A 20875-nucleotide genomic window follows, 5' to 3' on the forward strand; every position below is an offset into this window, starting at 1 on the left:
TGTGACATTCATCAGATCGGAGTAGGCTAGAATTCTGCCTCCTCCTCAGAACACTTTTTTCTGACCAATGAGTAACCAAAGATTTCTACCCTGAAAGCCAATCAGAAATGAAATTGTACAACCCTCCAACTCGATGCAAGAGCCCAGCTTTTCGCCAGACCAGTCTTACGCAACTAAAGAACTTCAATGAATCAATGGGCACTTAGTATTTCAAGCTTAACCCTTCATATAACCCCATATACACATTAAACTCTTATACACTGTACACAGAACAAACCCTGCCCCAGTGAATTCTCCACAACAAATTGGGTTGGCAGAGATGCTGCTTTCTCAGTATTACTTTCCCCTCTAGGATGGCAATGTGAGGAGGACCACATGGCATATACTCTGGCATAGTGGGCGGGTGGGGGATTTGGCCCAGGGGCTTCTAGTGGCTCACATCCCATGAAAGCATTGTACATGGAGGGAGTTCTTCACAAAGATTGGTTCAGATGGAACAATCACACAGAAGTAGCTGCCCATATCAGTCAATTCTGGTTGATGGTTGATCAAGTGATACAACATAGCAGGCCAATGCCCAGCATGAGGATTTAAGATGAGGACTACCACACAAGATACCCATAACTGATGAGCTCCCAATGTTTCCAAATAAGCAGCCAAGCATCCCAGAGCCATACTTGTGAAGAGGAAGAGGAAGGGGTAGGGCTATAAAGCTGCTCAGCTGGGGCTTAGTCAATGCTGAAGCAGAATCCTAACCTATTGTGCTCCCTGTGACTCCATGCAAGACAGTTTTCTTGTTGTCTTGAACGTCTTGATCCACTGGGCAGTTCCTAGGGCTCCCCAATAATACAAAATTTGAAGTCAAGCAGCAAAGGTAGTAGGAATGGGATACTCTACTATGAACTAAGTTCCACTCATGTGAGCTTGGACTTCTGTCCTTACTGAGCAAACAGGGAAGGAACAACACTGTGCAGAGTGTGATGATGAATGAAGCCTTATTGACCGAGCAAGTTGGAGTTAACTCTCTATTAGCAAAAACAGGATCTGCACAGGAGTGTCAGGCCAAATGAGCACAGCAGCTCCTCTCCAGCAGGTCTTGCCCACATGAAGCAGTTGCTAAGAATGAAGGTTTCTGCCTTCCCACAGTTGCCTTACCCTCCCCCTACCCCGGGGTCTTCCCAAGCAATCTGAGACTACGCCTGTCTCTGCTCCTCCCTCTTCATACATCTTCTGGTCCTGGGATGCCGGGAGGGGAGCTTGTCACAGCAGGAGGGGGAGACACCAGTGATCCTTCACCAACCCGACTCATCTCTGCCTCTTGGCCTCCCTCCTCTCTGCTTCAGATTCCGCCTCTGATTCTCGACTTCTCTCTGCTATACTTTCCCTGCTCCCTAAGCCCTGTTGCCTTCAGCTTCCAACCCATCCTCTTCCCAGTCTTCTCCTTTTTCTCCCTCTGACCACTCATCGGTGTCCTACTACCAATCCACGGGCTCTGAGCCTTCTTCCCTTGGTGGTTCCCCAGCTGGTTCCTCCCACTATTCCTCTGCGTCCAACTAGCCCGTGACAAACAGACGGCCTCACACTGCGGCTCGTAATGATGAATGAAGCCTTATTTGCCCTTGTCAAAATGGCTTTCTTAAAACAGAAAAGGGGGAGGAGTTTCCCTATTCACACTGAAATCAAACTGATACTTACAACTTGCCAGACACTTCATTGCCGATAGAACCCAGTGAGGCAGCTCCTCTGCAGTGAATAGAGATGAGAATTTTCAAAAATCGTTAAATAGATCAACACTGACTTTTACGAAGCAGAAGAATAGATTTACAAGCTACAGGAAAGCCTCATCCAGGAGTTCATCAACAGCCATAGAGTCATCCCAATCAACTCCAGGGTGGTATCCTGGCAGAAGGCTTTCTCTATGGCAACCCAGGTTTTGGAACTTCCTCCCAACAGGGGTACATCTGGAATCTTTGTTATACAGCTTTCAACAAAGCCTGCAGACTCTTCTGTTTACCCTGGCTTTTGAAAACTGGGGTGTATATTTTCAGGACCCGCCTTATTTCTGTGATTGCAAGTTGTTTTAAAAGGTTTTCAACACTGTGCTTTAATTGATGTAACCCGCCCTGGGAACTTCGGGGAAAGGGCAGGTAAATAGTAGTGATGATTGTGATTAGGACAGCGATTTCCATCAGAGAAGTACACAATACAGTCTCCGCCTCGGTCTTGAGCCATAAAAAAGAACGGCATATATCTCTGAGGACAGACATAGTCACTCTTTGTCAGGGTTTCTCAAACTTGTGTCTCCAGCTGGTTTTGGACTACAACTCCCATGACCCCTAGCTAGCAGAACCCAGCAGTCTGGGATCATAGGAATTGTAGTCCAAAAAAACTACTGGAGACCCAAGTTTGGAAAACCCTGCTCTATATCTTTGGACAGTTTGTATTGGCAGCAGCTGCTCATTTCCATCCCAAGAACCACTTCACATACGGCACAGGTGGAAACAACTATGTCCTAGTTAGACCCATTGAGCCCAAGTTAGTCATGTCCATTAACTTCAATTGGCCTACTCTGAGTAGGACTGCCATTGGATCCAACCCAACACCTTTGCAGAACAAGTGCTATTAGGACCCTCGTACCGGTATGCCCCACGGAGGACCTTAAGGTCCATAAATAGCAACACCCTAGTGGTCCCGGGCCCTAAGGAAGTTAGATTAGCTTCAACCAGAGCCAGGGCTTTCTCAACACTGGCTCTGGCCTGGTGGAACGCTCTGTCTCATGAGACCAGGGCCCTGCAGGATCTGATTTCTTTCCGCAGAGCCTGTAAGACAGAGTTGTTCTGCCTAGCCTTTGGCTTGGAGCCAATTTGATTCCCTCCCCCTCTTTCTTTCTTCTTTCTCCTCCTGTGATGAGGCTGCATTTTAATATTTTACTGTTTCAATATTTTACTGTTGTATTTTAATCTTTTTTTTTAGTTGTATTCATTCAGCTTGTTTTTATTGTTGCTTGTTGGCTGCCCTGAGCCCGGCCTTGGCTGGGGAGGGCAGGGTATAAATTATTATTATTATTATTAATTATTATTAATTATTATTATTATTATTATTTGAACAGGTTAGTCGCTTGTTGTACAATAAAGGTTTCCAATTGACCTCCATTTTTGTGTGTTAATAACAATAATAATAAAATTTAAAAATAAATAATACTACATTATAATAAAAACATCTGCAGTGGATTATTATCTGTTAAGCAGCCCGCAATAATAGCAACAAAATGCTTCAGCAGCACAGGATCACCTAGGTTAGCTCATGCAGTCTAGCATCCTGATCTCACAGTGGCCAACCAGATGCCTGTGGGAAACCCACAACAAGACCTGAGAACGAGAGCCCTCTCCCCTCCTGGCATCTTCAGCAACTGGTATTCAGAAGCATTGCTATCTCTGACCATGGAGGCAGATTAGCCATTGACAGCCTTAACCTCTGTGAAGTTGTCTAATCCTCTTTTAAGGCCATCCAAGCTGCTGGCCACCACTGCTTCCCGCAGGAAGGAATTCCACAACAATACGCTGCAGAATCACCATAGTGCAACAAAGACCTATGTGCACAAATGCGTCAAGTTTGGAAACAGGGAAGTATTTAATTTTGCGGAGCAACAGGGAGCCTTCTAAACAGATGTAACTGCAGAAAAACAAAACTCATGCTGCCTTCAGATTACACGCCCACAGATTATGTCCATACAAAGGATGTGTCATGGGGGGAAGCCAGCCTTAATAAGAAACAATTATGCCATGTTTGTTGGTTGTGTAATCAGCCTCAAACAGGTTGGCATCACATAAAAGGAAATTACTCAGCAAGGTGATGTTGAATCATGAAACTTTAACACTTCTGCTTATCTTCTTAAAGGTAAAGGGACCCCTGACCGTTAGGTCCAGTCGTGGCTGACTCTGGGGTTGCAGCGCTCATCTCGCTTTATTGGCTGAGGGAGCCGGCGTACAGCTTCCGGGTCATGTGGCCAGCATGACTAAGTCGCTTCTGGCGAACCAGAGCAGCGCACAGAAACGCCATTTACTTTCCTGCCTAAGCGGTACCTATTTATCTACTTGAACTATGATGTGCTTTCGAACTGCTAGGTTGGCAGGAGCAGGGATTGAGCAATGGGAGCTCACCCCATCGAGAGGATTTAACCCAGACCTTCTGATCAACAAGCCCTAGGCTCTGTGGTTTAGACCACAGCACCACCCACGTCCCACTTATCTACTTAGATGATAATAAAGAACAGCCTGTCTTTTAATTATGGATTTGTTTACCTCCATAAAAATAGTGTACAATTACCACCTAATGGTCTTACTGGTTCAGAATGTCTTATGGAAAGGACATGAAGTTGTATCCATGGATAACTTATCAGAAATCATTCAAAAATATACAATAGTCCAGACTTGAGAAGCCCTACAAACAACTAAATAAATGTAAATAACATGACACTCCCCAATATACTCTTTGATGGTATATAGTAATTTTCTTCTTCTGGGGAGAAAAGTCTATCTTTATGATTCAGCTACAGAATGTTCCTCCCCTTTCCCCACTGAATTACCATATTATCAAGCACAAATCCTAGAAAAGCTGTAACAAACTAAACAAATTACTCTACTTACTTGATTTATCTTCTAGGATGACAACCCCCTGCTTGTTAACATTATACACATTCTGAATTATATGCTTTGGATTCACAAGTTTAATGTCCAGCATGTCATTCAGAGAATCCAAGCCTAAAGTCTTTTGCAAGCTGCAGTAAGAGGGTGGGGAAACAAACAGGTTTATCAGACTGGCAGCATAGTTACTTGTAGAAGCACTGCACATCACAATGAAGTACTTTTACTGGAATACAAAAAGTTCAGACAGATGCAGTATGTTTTAATAGGCATCACAAGCCACCTCGAAGCTTGCAATACCAATAGAAAAAACAACATTCTGGTTTAAAATGAACACTTTACAGACACAGCGCCCATATATTTTAGATACATGTGACTATAATGCTGAGGTCGCATGTCATAATGGAAAACCCGTTCTTACCCATCAAAGTGCATTTTATAAATGCCAACCTCCCCCAGTTGGGAAAAACCAGTGAGAGTGTCCACACACTAGTTTCACCACCTGCTCTAGAGAACGAAACAACCCAAAATAACTAAAATAACTAACCAAAATAACTAAAGGCATCACGCACCGCATTCCAGCAATATTCTATAGTAAGCAGTGGTACCTCTAGAAGAGTTTCAGGTTAAGAACGGACCTCCAGAACAAATTAAGTATTTAACCCAAGGTACCACTGTATTATTATTATTTTTAAAAAGCTGGGCATTGCAGTTCAGGGGCTTGAGTCAACAAGCCAGCTGAAAAAAGGCAAAAGAATTTCAGTTTATGGATTACTGAATTGCTGACTTTGTATTTTCTTAGTGGCAAGTTGGAATATTTATTTATTTATGCATGCATGCATGCAAAGCACAGCCTGTTGCTTTCTGCTACTTACTCTCAGCTTAGGTTGACAGAGAAAGGTTCATGCAATCTACTTACTGCGATAGAGTCATGGACCTCCATATATCTTCCAGATTTGATTCTGTTAGTTGTCGGCGATGTATGAGTTTGCACGTTGGTACTTCTCCAATTGCAATACTGTGACGTTTGAACCACATTTCAGAATTCTACAAGAGACGAGAAAGATAACAAGTTTTAGTACTGTATATACTAATTATTTTCCTTAATAAGGACCCTAATCCTACACCTATCCAGAGATGTTAGTTGCAAATAATTGCCAATTCTCCAGTACATTTCTAAGCAACAGTGCAGAGAAGATAATGTGTCCTACATGCTAGTGCAGAATTCAGCGGCCAGGTTGCTCACCGGAGCAAGACAGTTTGAGCATTTTACACCGATCCTGGTCTGACTGCACTGGCTACCAACTGGTTTCTAGGCCCAATTCAAAGGTTATAGGTTTTGACCTATAAAGCCTTAAACCTCAAGGACCACCTCGTCCCATATGAACCTACCCAGACCCTGAGATCAACTTCTGAGGCCCTCCTTCATGTGCCTCCTCCTCGAGAGGTCCAGAGGGTGGCAACACGAGAACGGGCCTTCTCTGCAGTGGCTCCCTGCCTGTGGAATGCTCTCCCCAGGGAAGTTCATCTGGTGCCTTCATTATACACCTTTAGGTGCCAGGCAAAAATGTTCCTTTTTAACCAAGCCTTTGGTTGATCTGATTGACATCCTATGCCCTTATAAAATGCAGCTCTCTTTTTTTGGGGGGGGGTTGTTATTGGGTTACTGTCTTTATTTTGATTATATACATTGTTGTTTTTCTGTTGATCTTTCCTGTGAACTGCCCTGACCTCTGGGTATAGGGCAGTGTATACATTCAATAAATAATAAATAGTAAGATTAACCATAAGCTCTTAATTGCTGTAGGGAAGGCAAAATCCATACCACACCACATGTCGTGAGTAGGACTCCTTTCCAGCCCCTACAATTATTGACTAATCATAGTCCATAGCAATTATGTTCTCTACCCAGAGGGAGGAAGGGAAAGTTGGTGATGGCAATACCAAAGCCACAGCCCAGGATTGTCTGGTCCACACCCAGGTGGAAGTCAGCTCCAAAAGGTGTCAGGGACTGAACTGGGTGTAGCAACACATCTCCACAGAGCCTGATTGGCTCCTCTGTTGCTCGCCCCTTGGGAAGAACCAAAGGATGCCTTCACAGATATGTCAGTGAACAGGAGCTTGTAGTTAGCATCTTCCGCATCAAAATGATATTCGTGCAGATGGAAATCTTACCAACATGAGGGGCTTCCCTGGGATCTGTTCTAGGAAAGTATCCCTTTCAAAATCATTCCAGTTTGGGAATTTGACAACTTCCTTTCGGTACGGGGATCGTTTGGGATATGGTTTGAGTGGCGAGAAAGGAGGAAATCTAAAATGAAAAACAAAACGTTAAAGCCACAACTGAGTCCAGCTTGTGAACACTGTGAGGGGCAGGGAGAGAGAGAGGACTCACATCTTCTTGTTGTAATCTAATTGTTTGAGGCACATGTGAAATGTTTACACACTGGCCTTCTTAACCTAGAAGCTGATTCTGGGATGAATCCAACGAAGTCATCAATGTGCAAAAGGAATGGCTGGAACTCTTTCATATCATGCGGTGACTTTGTTGATCGAAACAGCAGAATAATATTCTATTGCTCCATCAACATGGACCCTTTCCAGAGCTGGGCTGGTTAATGAAAAAAGTAATGGGCCCCATCTGCACTATAGATTTAAAGCAGTATCATACCACTTTAAACAGTCCTGGTTTCCCCCAAATAATCCTGGGAACTGTAGTTTGCTAAGCATACTGAGAGCTCTTAGGAGACCCCTGTTCCCCTCACAGAACTACAGTTTCCAGAATTTCCTGGGTAGAGGGTTGATTGTTAAACCACTCTGGGAATTGTAGCTCTGTAAAAGCAATAAGCGCCTCACAACATCAGCACCCTTAACAAACCACAATTTGCAGGATTCTTTGGGGAAAGGCATGACTGTTTAAAATGGTATGATACTGCTTTAAATCTATAGTGTAGATGGAGCCAATGGGAAATGCCCACATGAGGAAAGTGGATGGGTGAAAAGCCAGGAGCTAGTATGTTCTTCTAGGGAGCAGTTTCTCTCATTAAGTTGCTTATTGAATTATACAGGAGCTCAAAACTAGTACAGCTCATCAGCTGGAGTGTTATCCTTTGACCCTAAATCAAGTCAAACCACAGACCCAGTTGATAACTTTTGCTCTCTTTTCTCTATCTGTGAAAAAAAGAAAGGGCAACTGACCCAAGCCATTATTCTGAAAATAACAAAGCTTAGAGACTTCCGGTTGGCGCCAGCGCTAATGGCCGCCTCTCGCTGAGCTCCGCTCAGGGAGGCTGCTTCACGAGTTCGGGTCTGACCGCTACGGCGAAGCGGGGACCCCTAAAATCTCAGGCGCAGAAGCCTGAGAGCAAGGAGGCTCGGCGGGCACCTTAAGCGCCCCCCTTTACTGCAAAGGAGCCTTTTTAAAGGCTCCGGAGTGGCAGCGGGGAGCGCGGTGCTGAGAGCCGCTACCCAGCCCGTGAAGTGAAGCCGCGTCGCCATTGACGGAGAGCGCCGACTTCTTCCTGACATTTGGATTACAAATTGGACTACCGTGAGTAAGACTGAGCAACAAATTTAAAAGGAAATTACTACAAATTGGCTGAAAGCGGAGAGGGTAAAAATTAAGGAAGTCTGCCTTCTCTGGACTGCATGTAAATAAAGCATCGAAACAAGAAGCTGCAATTGACAGAAAGCGTTTTAAAAGTGACGGACTCAGGCATTGGACTCAGTTCCCCCCCTTAGTAGGCAGGGGCAGGGGGGGGAAGATTTATGATCTGTCTTACCTGCATGAAAGAAGCTTAGAAGGGCAAAGCTCTGCCGTTTTAAACCCTTGGGGAGGACTGCCTGGAAGTGAGTTACCGGGACTGAGAACTGTCATTTGAGACTTGTTACAAAGTAGGCGCTTTGCTGGATTACAATTAAAGACCTGACTTGCTACAAATTTGGAACTTTGGAAAGATACAATTTGACATTTTGGAAGATATTGGATATTTGGTTGCTACCTTTGTTTACCTAGGAAGGGAACTTTTGTTACTTTGTATTGGAAGCTTTGAACTGCTCCATCTAGAGGCTGTAGGAAAATAGCCATTATTTTTCACTGTAAGGTTGTGGAAATTTCCAGCTGAAAGTGATTCTCGTGGGAAAGACCTTGGGATATGAGTGGCCCAACAGAGGAAAGAATAACAAGGGCTAAGAGTAAAGTTGAACAAAAGAGAAGAGCTTCAATTGTACCACCTGCAGCCCCTTTAACTCCTTCCATGGATACAGTAACAATAACAAAGGCATTAGTCAAGATAAATGAGACTCTAGAAGGGCTAACAAAGCAGAGCACTGAAAATTCCAAACAGTTGAAGGAATTATCAACAAAATTGGATCTGAATACAGAGACTATAAATAAATTAGTTCAAGAGAATGAAATAACTAGAAAGATTGCAGAGGAGGCAAAAATTTCGGCAGAGGAAGCAAAACTTTCTGCAGGAAATACACAGGAAAAGATAGTACCAGTCTGTAAAAAGCTGGAAGAACATGATGCTGCCCTGTCTTTATTGGAATTACAGAGAAAAAATAAAAATTTGAGACTGAGATTGATCCCAGAAAATGAAAAGGACAATTTGATAGACTATCTGACAAAAGAATTTCTGGACTTTTGGCAGGACAGCCTGAAAGAGGAGGAATTTAAGATAACAACTGCTTTCAGACTGGGAAGGAAACAGAACAGAAAGAGCCCAAGAGATTGCCTTATAACTCTGAGATCTCAGGAGGAGAGAGATAAGATATTGAATTTACACTTTCAAACAGCTCTGGAAATTGAAGACTCGCGTGTGCAGATTTTTAAAGATATCCCTAAAAATATCCTGGAAGCGAGGACACATTACAAGGATTTGGTCACTCTATTGAGAAAGAACAACATTCTATTCAGATGGGAGTTCCCACAAGGCCTGTCTTTTAACTACAAAGGAAAGAAAATCAAGATAAAAACAGTGCAAGATAAAGAACAGTTCATGACAAGGAATGAGGAGGATCTTCTCAAGGAAACGGCGGAACCTACGGACTCAGAAAATCTACCAGATATTTCAAACTTATCTTTTGGAGCTAAAAAATCATCAGAAGAAGATCTCCCTGGTGCTGTTGGAGGGGTAACCAAATAAATAACAAGATGTCTCTGCATTTTCTAAGTTGGAATTGTAATGGCTTGAATCTTCCTAGGAAGAGACGAGAAGTCTTTCACATCCTAAAAAAAGAACAATTGGACTTGATTTGTTTACAGGAAACCCATGTGACTAGAGTACATCGAAAACTACTTATTAATAAAAGATTAGGACAAGAATTTATTTCGTCGGATAAAGTGAAGAAAAGAGGAGTGGTGATTTATGCAAAGGAGAAATTGGCCCCTAAATTAATATTTAAAGATGAACAAGGAAGGTATTTGGCAATTGAAATTCAAGTACAAGGAGAAAAACTATTGATAATAGGAGTCTACGCACCAAACGAAGGGAAGTCAGAATTCTTCAAGAAATTGCATGAGACACTAATAGACTTTTTGGATTATAATGTAATATTAATGGGAGACATGAATGGAGTGGTCTCTACAAATATGGACAAAGCACAAAAACAGGTGATCTCCAAGGATGGGAGACTACCTAAGACCTTTTTTGAAATGACTGACAATATGAACCTGATTGACATTTGGAGAACAAGGAACCCTCTCGAGAGAGAGGGAACATTTTTCTCTGAAGCAAAAATGACTTGGACTAGAATTGACCAAATATGGATAACTAGTGGGATGGCATCAAAGATCAAGAAAGTGGAAATCTGCCCAAAGACTTGCTCCGACCATAATGCTGTAAAGATGGAAATGAACCCAACAACAGCTGGTTCCTTCAGATGGAGGATGAATGACTCCCTATTTAGAGATGAAGAGATATATAAAAAGGCCCAGAAGGCGGTTAAGGACTATTTTGAGATAAATCTGAGAACAGAAGTGGAAAAAAGAATAGTTTGGGACGCAAGTAAAGCTGTCATGAGAGGATTCTTAATACAACAGAATGCCATAAAAAGGAAGAGACAGAATGAGAGAAAGGATAAGATCATGGAAAAGATAAAAGAAGGAGAAAAAAGATTGAGATCTAAACCAAAATCTCATGAAATTTTGAGAGAAATTAAGTTTCACCAAAGACAATATATGGAACTGATGAATCAAGAGATAGAATGGAAAATAAAACAAATGAGACAAAAGACATTTGAATCGGCAGATAAATGTGGGAAACTTTTGGCATGGCAACTGAAGAAGAGACAAAAACAGAATACGGTTACCAATTTAGAAGTGGAGGGAAAGAACATCTATAAACCAAACGAGATTAGAAACTGTTTTCAGAGCTATTTCAGGAGACTCTATGCACAAGGGCCGGTGAACGAAAAAGAAATTGAAGAATTTCTTAAAAAATATGGATTACAAAAAATTTCTGAACAAAGCAGAATGATTTTGAACCAGAAGATAACTGATCAAGAAATTGAGGGAGCCATTCAAAATATGCAATTGGGGAAATCTCTAGGACCTGACGGACTGACCTCCAGATACTACAAAGCTTTGAAAGAATGGCTTATGCAACCGTTGAAGGAGGTCTGTAACGAAATTTTGGAGGGGAAGAAGGCACCTGAATCGTGGAAAGAAGCTTATATCACACTTATACCAAAGACAGAGACTGAGAAGAACCAGGTCAAGAACTACCGCCCTATATCATTACTTAATGTGGATTATAAAATTTTTGCAGACATTTTGGCAAAAAGATTGAAAAGAGTTTTGGTGGGGGAGATTCATAAAGACCAAGCGGGCTTTCTTCCAGGAAGACATTTGTCAGACAATGTGAGAAATATAATAGACATTATGGAGTTACTGGAAGTTAATATTAATACTAAGGCAGTATTAATATTTGTGGATGCGGAGAAAGCCTTTGACAATATTTCTTGGAGTTTTATGAAAAAGAATCTCCAAGGGATGGGGGTAGGCCAAGGTTTTGAAAATGGTATAAGTGCAATTTATTCCGAACAAAAAGCAAAACTGATTGTAAATAATGTGGTTACAGAAGAATTTGCTATTGAAAAAGGGACACGACAGGGATGCCCAATATCCCCACTACTTTTTATATCTGTCCTGGAGATTTTACTAAACATGATTAGAGAGGACCAGCTGGTTAAAGGGATTCAGGTCGGAGCTAAACAGTATAAACTGAGAGCATTTGCAGATGACTTGGTTTTAACTTTACAAGAGCCAGACACTAGTACGAAAAGAGTGTTAGAACTAATACAAGTATTTGGTCAAGTAGCAGGTTTTAAATTGAACAAACAGAAAACGAAAGTATTGGATAAAAACCTAACAGCTGCTGAAAGGGAGAAGTTTCAGAGTGAAACTGGTTTGACGGTAGCAAAGAAGGTGAAATACCTAGGGATTAATTTGACATCTAAGAATGTGAACCTATTTAAAGATAACTATGAGAAATGCTGGTCAGAAATTAAGAAAGATCTAGAAGTATGGTCAAATTTGAGACTTTCCTTGTTAGGCCGAATTGCTGTTATTAAGATGAATGTCCTGCCTAGAATGTTGTTTTTGTTTCAAACATTGCAGATTTTAGACAAAATGGATTGTTTCAAGAGGTGGCAAAAAGATATATCTAGATTTGTCTGGCAGGGCAAAAAGCCCAGAATAAAATTTAAGATATTAACTGATGCAAAAGAAAGAGGGGGGTTTGCCCTGCCGGACTTAAAGCTGTATTATGAATCAGCAGCGTTTTGCTGGCTGAAAAGTTGGCTGCTTCTTGAAAACACAGACATTTTGGACTTGGAAGGGTTTAACAACAGATTCGGCTGGCATGCATATATATGGTATGACAAGGTAAAAATTCATCAAGGCTTTAAGAATCACATGGTTAGGAAAGCATTGTACAATGTTTGGATTCGATATAAAGATTTGTTGGAAAACAAAACCCCTAGGTGGCTGTCACCAATGGAAGCTAAGGAAGTGAAAAAACTTAATATGGAATCCAAATGGCCAAAGTACTGGGAAATTGTAGAACAGGAGGAGGGAAAAGTAAAACTGCAGAGCTATGAGAAATTGAAGTCAAAGGTAAGAGATTGGCTTCATTATTATCAGATAAATGAAGTTTTCAAACAGGACAGGAAAATTGGCTTCCAGGTGGAGAAGTCAAAACTAGAAACAGAGCTATTGGAACCCAATACTAAGAATTTGTCAAGAATGTATAGCTTGCTGTTGAAATGGAATACACAAGACGAGACGGTTAAATCAGCTATGATTAAATGGGCACAAGACATTGGTCACAACATTATGTTTGCTGACTGGGAACAGTTATGGACCACCGGCATAAAGTTCACGGCATGTAATGCCTTGAGAGAGAACATCATGAAAATGATTTATAGGTGGTACATGACCCCAGTCAAGCTTGCAAAAATTTATCACATGCCCAGTAATAAATGCTGGAAATGTAAGGAAACTGAAGGTACTTTCTACCACCTTTGGTGGACGTGCCCAAGGATTAAGGTATTCTGGGAAATGATTTATAATGAAATGAAAAAGGTGCTTAAATGCACGTTCGTGAAGAAACCAGAAGCCTTTCTCCTGGGCATGGTAGGCCAATTGGTGTCAAGGAAAGATAGGACGTTTTTTATGTACGCTACAACAGCAGCAAGAGTACTGTTAGCAAAGTATTGGAAGACACAAGAACTACCCACACTGGAAGAATGGCAGACCAAGGTAATAGACTACATGGGACTGGCGGAGATGACCGGCAGAATCCGAGACCAAGGGAAAGAGACGGTGGAAGAAGATTGGAAGAAATTTAAAATCTATCTTAAGAACTGTTGTAAAATTAATGAATGCTAAAATGTTTTGGGTAATGCAAAATAGAATTGCAGCGATTAACAATTGGATATGAGAAATAAGATCTAAAGAAAGTGTTATACTGAAATTAGGGGATGCTGAAAAGATTGATAACAGGGATGCAGAAAGGGGAGGTATGGGGAAGTCGCTGAAAGAAGGTTCAAGAAAAGAAAGGTTAAGAAAGTATACGTGTTTATATGTTTGTATGTCCATGTATTGTGTTGTATTGTTTTGTATTATGTGTGGAAAAACCAATAAAAAAATTATAAAAAAGAAAAAAGAAAATAACAAAGCTTAGATTAAGGCTTTAGGCATCATTGATTGCTGTGTAAATAAGCTTCCCCTATGTGTTCCTATGCTATTTAATTCATTTATGAATCACTCGCCATAAAACATCCCAAAGCAATTTAACAATAAAGACTGCAAAAGTAAAAGCAACTAAACTCCCACCTGCCATAATTACTAGGGCGGGGGGGGGGGGAGAGAAACTGTTTGCAATTGTCCACCAGATGGTGCTCCAAATATATCCATTGTCCTGAAAGTTAAGAAGAACATGCTTTGGTAGATAAGATATAGACCTCCAAAACCACAGCTTTAGTTTACTGCATTGATCTCTGGCAAGTTAATTCACTCTATGGGGACAGCCATACAAAATTATTAATAAAAAAACTGGCAAAATAATACCAAACTGCTGAACAATTAACACCAAGCACTGCTGAAATCTGAAAGTTCCTTTACATTTTTTTAAAGAAGGGAAACTAGCTGAGAACCATGCTTTGTCACTGCTCTATTCTACATCCTCCTTGAGTGGTTTTGCCAGTCTGGAATGTGATGCTGAACTATGATAATGCTTCTTGCTTGAGCCTTGATGGAAGGTGGAGAGAGAGGCGTGTGTGTGCAAAAGCCTCTGGATTTCTGCATGGCTGGAATGTAGCCAACTGTACAAAGGTTTGAGTCACATATTTTGATCCACCCATTGTTACCTTTGCCCTGCCTTACATTATTCTATAAAAATATAAATTTGTTTCATCTTCTGGTACAGAAGCAGGTAGAACAAATGCCAAGAAGACAAACGGAAGGAAGGAAGGAAGGAAGGAAGGAAGGACGGTCCAATAAAAGGGAAAACCAATACAGTGGAAACACAATTATTATTTATTAAATTCGTATACCTCCCTTCATACCGGTTCACAGAATAAAAAGATAAGATGATTACTCAGCATCATGTAGATTATGGGAGAAAGCACCACAGGGATACAGTGGTACCTCAGTTTTCGAACATAATCCGTTCCGGAAGGCCGTTCGAGTTCCAAAACCCAAAACTCAATATGGAAAACTCAATACAGAAGCTGCGCTTCCTGTTTGACTTCAAAGGCATGTTCAAAAACTGAAGCATTGACTTCTAGGTTTATGGCATTCAAGTTCAGAAATGTTCGTCAATGGAGGCGTTTGAAAACCGAGGTACCACTGTACAAGAAAAATACTGCAAAATATATTTTTGGCTCTATGGACAGTCACCATCCCAAACCATGGGTCTCCAAAAGTTGCACCCTGCTCACTTTTAAATCTGGAACTGCCCAACACTGGACTATGGGCCCTGGAAGACTGGCCACAATGAAATTCAGCCCACAGGTTGTAAAAGGTTTTCCCATTTTGTTTGAAACAGAATAGTTATAGCCTTAATTTTTCATGCTTGATAACACTACTGATAAATACTAACTGGACAAAGAGAGGTTTCGTGTAACTCCTTCCCTAAAAAAATAGCTTCTAGCTTTTTAAAACTACTTTGATACACATTCTGGGAACTTGGGGCGGTGGGGAGGGACACACGTTTAAGATGGGGGATCATAGAATCATAGAATCATAGAGTTGGAAGAGACCACAAGGGCCATCGAGTTCAACCCCTTGCCAAGCAGGAAACACCATCAGAGCACTCCTGACATATGGTTGTCAAGCCTCTGCTTAAAGACCTCCAAAGAAGGAGACTCCACCACACTCCTTGGCAGCAAATTCCACTGTCAAACAGCTCTTACTGTCAGGAAGTTCTTCCTAATGTTTAGGTGGAATCTTCTTTCTTGTAGTTTGGATCCATTGCTCCGTGTCCGCTTCTCTGGAGCAGCAGAAAACAACCTTTCTCCCTCCTCTATGTGACATCCTTTTATATATTTGAACATGGCTATCATATCACCCCTTAACCTCCTCTTCTCCAGGCTAAACATGCCCAGCTCCCTTAGCCGTTCCTCATAAGGCATCGTTTCCAGGCCTTTGACCATTTTGGTTGCCCTCCTCTGGACACGTTCCAGTTTGTCAGTGTCCTTCTTGAACTGTGGTGCCCAGAACTGGACACAGTACTCCAGGTGAGGTCTGACCAGAGCAGAATACAGCGGCACTATTACTTCCCTTGATCTAGATGCTATACTCCTATTGATGCAGCCCAGAATTGCATTGGCTTTTTTAGCTGCCGCGTCACACTGTTGGCTCATGTCAAGTTTGTGGTCAACCAAGACTCCTAGATCTTTTCACATGTACTGCTCTCAAGCCAGGTGTCACCCATCTTGTATGGGGAGGAAGCAAAAAAGCAGAAACCGACTTCAACCTAGAGATGGAAAAGGTTGGTTCAGAAGGGTCAGGGGACCAATCCAGGAAATCAGAAGGGAGTTAGTTTGTTCTTCTTTCATGAAGATCCTGCTGCACCCTGCATAGGGCATGTGTTGGAAGGAGACCTGGATGCACTGAATGAAGGTTCCGCTTTACAACACTTCTAACTGTACGCTAAAGTTAGGGGGAAGGATAACTGCTCAGTTGTGCTTTGTATGCAGGAGGTCTCGGCTTCAACCCCTCTCACCTGCACTTAAAAGGTCAGGTAGCAAGAAAGGCCTCACTGCCGGAGACCATGAAGAGCCACAGGCAATGCAATGCAAATGCATTGCACTGGGCAATGCAAAGCTAAATGGGCTAATATGTGTGGCACTTACATAACGCCGTGAGCCTATTTCATCATGCTAATGCTCATGAACCTATTTCATCACGGCTGCAGCACAAACAAGCAGGGATCAGCCGCCACGGAATAAAATCCATTATTTTGCAACTTATTACGACATCATTTGTATAAACAAAATGACTGGTACACCCAAGGGAACACAACAGTATAATTATAAAATTATATTATGGCGCTATCTGAAAAGATTAAAGTTCAGCATTGCAAAAATGCAAATACCCAATTGGTCTTAAAGGTAGACCAGTGAGCAGGGACACTTATTTATTCGTTTCAGTATTATAAATTGTTTCATATAAAACATATTGTTTTATTGTATACTGTGTGTTTCATATTGTAACATTCATGTTGTAACACACAGTATTACAATAAAACCAAAGAAAAACGTAAATAAAAGAAGAATCCTGAAATAACATTGTTGGGGATATTCAATGGAGACAACCAAGGATTATTATAGAAACATTTACTTATTGGTTACTTATTAATGGCAGCAAAAATAATGATAGCTAGCACTCTGGAGGAATGGCAGATGAAGTTGATTGACTATATGGGACTGGCAGAAATGACCGGCAGAATCCGCAACCAGGGAGAAAAGTCAGCAGAAGAAGATTGGAAGAAATTTAAGGAATATCTACAGAAATATTATAAAATTAATGAACTTTGAAAAGATGTTGGATTGAACCTTGGTGGTCTCTAGCTGTTATGATAAAGATAATGGGGATTATAATTGTTTTTGTTATGAAATTTAAAAAAAAAAAAGTTGAGTGGAAAATAAGGTGATATTCTAAAAGGAATGTTAAGAGAATAGGATTTGCTGAATTAACAAATTGAACTAGAGAACAAGAAGGGGAGGTATGAGGAAGTCAAAGAAACATGTGATTGAAAAATTGTTATCGAAACTGAATTGTTTTTAATATTTTTCTTTTTCTTTTTCTTTATGTGTTTATATAAAATTGGAAAATCTAATAAGTATTCATTTAAAAAAAAAAAGAATAATGATAGCTAGGAACTGCAAAAGAACAAAGAGTTTAAATGGACAAAATTGGTATAATGTAGTTTCAGACATAGCACTTTATGAGAATCTGATTCAAAATTTTGTGTGGCGAGAGGGCAAGAAACCCAAGAGAATTTCATGGCAAGCTGGTGTCTGTTGATCCAGCACACAAGCAAAGACTCTGTAGGACAAAACTGTACCTGCCTCACTCCATAATATATGGTTGTATTAACGTTTTCCTTCATATTTATATGAGCAGCTTTCATTCTCTATCCATTTTAGTGTCTGTATGAACTTTATTGTCATTGTTTACATCTGAACTCTTTTTTTTATTCTTCAAATAAGGAAAACCCATCAGGTAAAGTTGGCTGGCAGAGAATCTCAGGTTTGAAAAGCCACGATACAGTTTTTACAAGACCCCTAAAAACAAGCAAGGATGGCTCCTGCTGAACCGCTCTTGGCAAGAATTCCTCCAGGGAAGGGCCTACCAAGGCTCAGCCCTTTGTAAAGTCTCAATGAACCTCAGTAGCCCGTGACTAATAATAATAATAATAATAATAATAATAATAATAATAATAATAATAATTATTATTATTATTATTATTATTTTATTATTTATACCCCGCTCATCTGGCTGGGTTTCCCCAGCCACTTTGGGCAGCTCATCCCAAACCATTTAGTAGGATAATGCTCACCCCAAACCATTTAGGACTTTAAAGCTTAAAACCAGTACTTTCAAATGGAAATAAGCTGGTGCAACTATTACAGAACCAGTATGAGCTCTGACTGCCTAGCCCCAATGACAAGCGGTTGCATTCTATACCACCTTCGGTTTCTCAGGCTGTATTCACACAGCAGTTTATTCTGTTTCCCCAGCATTTCCCTAACTATTAATTTCTGTACTACATTTGAGTTTACACATAACATAAAGACCACTTCCGGAAAACTAATGGTATATAGTGCATGTTTAGCAACCATTCCCATGTTTTTTTTGATTCCAGGAAAGAAATCTGTTTGCAGTCCCCTTAACCTGGAAAATCGCAGGAGAAAAGTGACAAAATTTGGTGTGGTGTACGAGTATAAAGTACTTTCTAGCTGTTTACATGGGGGAATTAAGGATGGATTGAAGCACATGTGTGTGGAAAGTATCGACATTGTCCAATGACACAAATTCTTGAGCCACACCATGACCACTGGTGTGAATGTAATTTAGAATGACATAATAATAATAATAAATTTTATTTATACCCCGCCCTCCCCAGCCAAGACGGCTCAGGGCGGCTAACAACCAATAATAAAAACAAGTTGATTAAAATACAATTTAAAAAACAAGATTAAAATGCAACATTAAAACATTAAGATGCAGCCTCTTTACAGGAGGAGAAAGGAAAAAGAGGGGGAGGGAATCAAACTGATTCTAAGCCAAAGGCCAGGGGAAAGAAATCAGGTCCTGCAGGGCCCTCGTCTCATGAGACAGAGCGTTCCACCAGGCCGTAGCCAGTGTTGAAAGAACCCTGGCTCTGATTGAGGCTAATCTACCTTCCTAAGGGCCCGGGACCTCTAGGGTGTTGCTATTTATGGACCTTAAGGTCCTCCGTGGGGCATACCAGGAGAGGGGATCCTGTAGGTATATGCCAGTATATTGGATAAAAAGGTATAACACAAGCTGGTAAAATGCGGTCTTGACTATGCTACCACTCAGTGGATTTGTAACTGGCTGACTGACCGATCCCAAAGGGTGCTCATCAATGGTTCCTCTTCATCCTGGAGAAGAGTGACTAGTGGGGTGCCACAGGGTTCTGTCTTGGGCCCGGTCTTATTCAACATCTTTATCAACGACTTGGATGATGGACTCAAGGGCATCCTGATCAAATTTGCAGATGACACCAAACTGGGAGGGGTGGCTAACACCCCAGAGGACAGGATCACACTTCAAAACGACCTTGACAGATTAGAGAACTGGGCCAAAACAAACAAGATGAATTTTAACAGGGAGAAATGTAAAGTATTGCACTTGGGCAAAAAAAATGAGAGGCACAAATACAAGATGGGTGACACCTGGCTTGAGAGCAGTACATGTGAAAAGGATCTAGGAGTCTTGGTTGACCACAAACTTGACATGAGCCAACAGTGTGACGCGGCAGCTAAAAAAGCCAATGCAATTCTGGGCTGCATCAATAGGAGTATAGCATCTAGATCAAGGGAAGTAATAGTGCCACTGTATTCTGCTCTGGTCAGACCTCACCTGGAGTACTGTGTCCAGTTCTGGGCACCACAGTTCAAGAAGGACACTGACAAACTGGAACGTGTCCAGAGGAGGGCAACCAAAATGGTCAAAGGCCTGGAAACGATGCCTTATGAGGAACGGCTAAGGGAGCTGGGCATGTTTAGCCTGGAGAGGAGGAGGTTAAGGGGTGATATGATAGCCATGTTCAAATATATAAAAGGATGTCACATAGAGGAGGGAGAAAGGTTGTTTTCTGCTGCTCCAGAGAAGCGGACACGGAGCAATGGATCCAAACTACAAGAAAGAAGATTCCACCTAAACATTAGGAAGAACTTCCTGACAGTAAGAGCTGTTCGACAGTGGAATTTGCTGCCAAGGAGTGTGGTGGAGTCTCCTTCTTTGGAGGTCTTTAAGCAGAGGCTTGACAACCATATGTCAGGAGTGCTCTGATGGTGTTTCCTGCTTGGCAGGGGGTTGGACTCGATGGCCCTTGTGGTCTCTTCCAACTCTATGATTCTATGATTCTATGATTCTAATACTCCACATGCCCAAATGCACACTCAGTCATCTTCAATGGCAGCCCCACACAGACCATATTACAGTAGTCTAGTCTGGCTGTAACTAGTCTACCATGCATGACAAGGTACTAGATATACTACAGCTGCACAATTCTTAACCATTGTACAAGAGAACTTTGCTTCGTTGAGGAAAATGCAAGATGGTGGCACACGGGGATAAACACATGTGACTCTTAACGTGGCTCAAGTTGCAGGCATGCAAGAGTCATAAGGCAGGAACTCCAGCCTGCATTAATCTTCTTTGACTCCCTTATCAAAAAGTTTCAGAAAATGCTAAGAAGATGCATCGCAAATGTCAAAACACAGGAAACATCTAAGTCATATTAATGTCAGCCAATTATTTCCTTCATGCTAGAAAGTAATCATTGCCAAGGTACACAAACGTGTAATCTCCTGCCTACAGTGACCAAGGATATTATCACATTATTTTAAACTCCTAATTTATTGTAACTGGTGGGTCCAATAACTGTACAGTGGTACCTCGGGTTAAGTACTTAATTCGTTCCGGAGGTCCGTTCTTAACCTGAAACTGTTCTTAACCTGAAGCACCA

General features: G+C 41.4%; 1 protein-coding gene across 1 annotated transcript in view; it reads right to left on the reverse strand.

Moving 5' to 3' along the window:
* Window positions 1-20875, reverse strand: part of DEPDC1B (DEP domain containing 1B) — a 44429-nt gene that overhangs the window by 18755 nt on the left and 4799 nt on the right. Inside the window, exons 3-6 of the mRNA XM_083576194.1 lie at window positions 6819-6954; window positions 5563-5690; window positions 4647-4777; window positions 1696-1743 (exon numbers count right to left, since the gene is read on the reverse strand). Coding sequence (XP_083432320.1) covers window positions 1696-1743; window positions 4647-4777; window positions 5563-5690; window positions 6819-6954 — 443 coding nt within the window. The remainder of the gene's footprint in view (window positions 1-1695; window positions 1744-4646; window positions 4778-5562; window positions 5691-6818; window positions 6955-20875) is intronic.

This window comes from Podarcis filfolensis (assembly GCF_964270895.1).
Source record: "Podarcis filfolensis genome assembly, chromosome: 11".
NCBI classification, from domain to species: Eukaryota; Metazoa; Chordata; class Lepidosauria; order Squamata; family Lacertidae; genus Podarcis; species Podarcis filfolensis.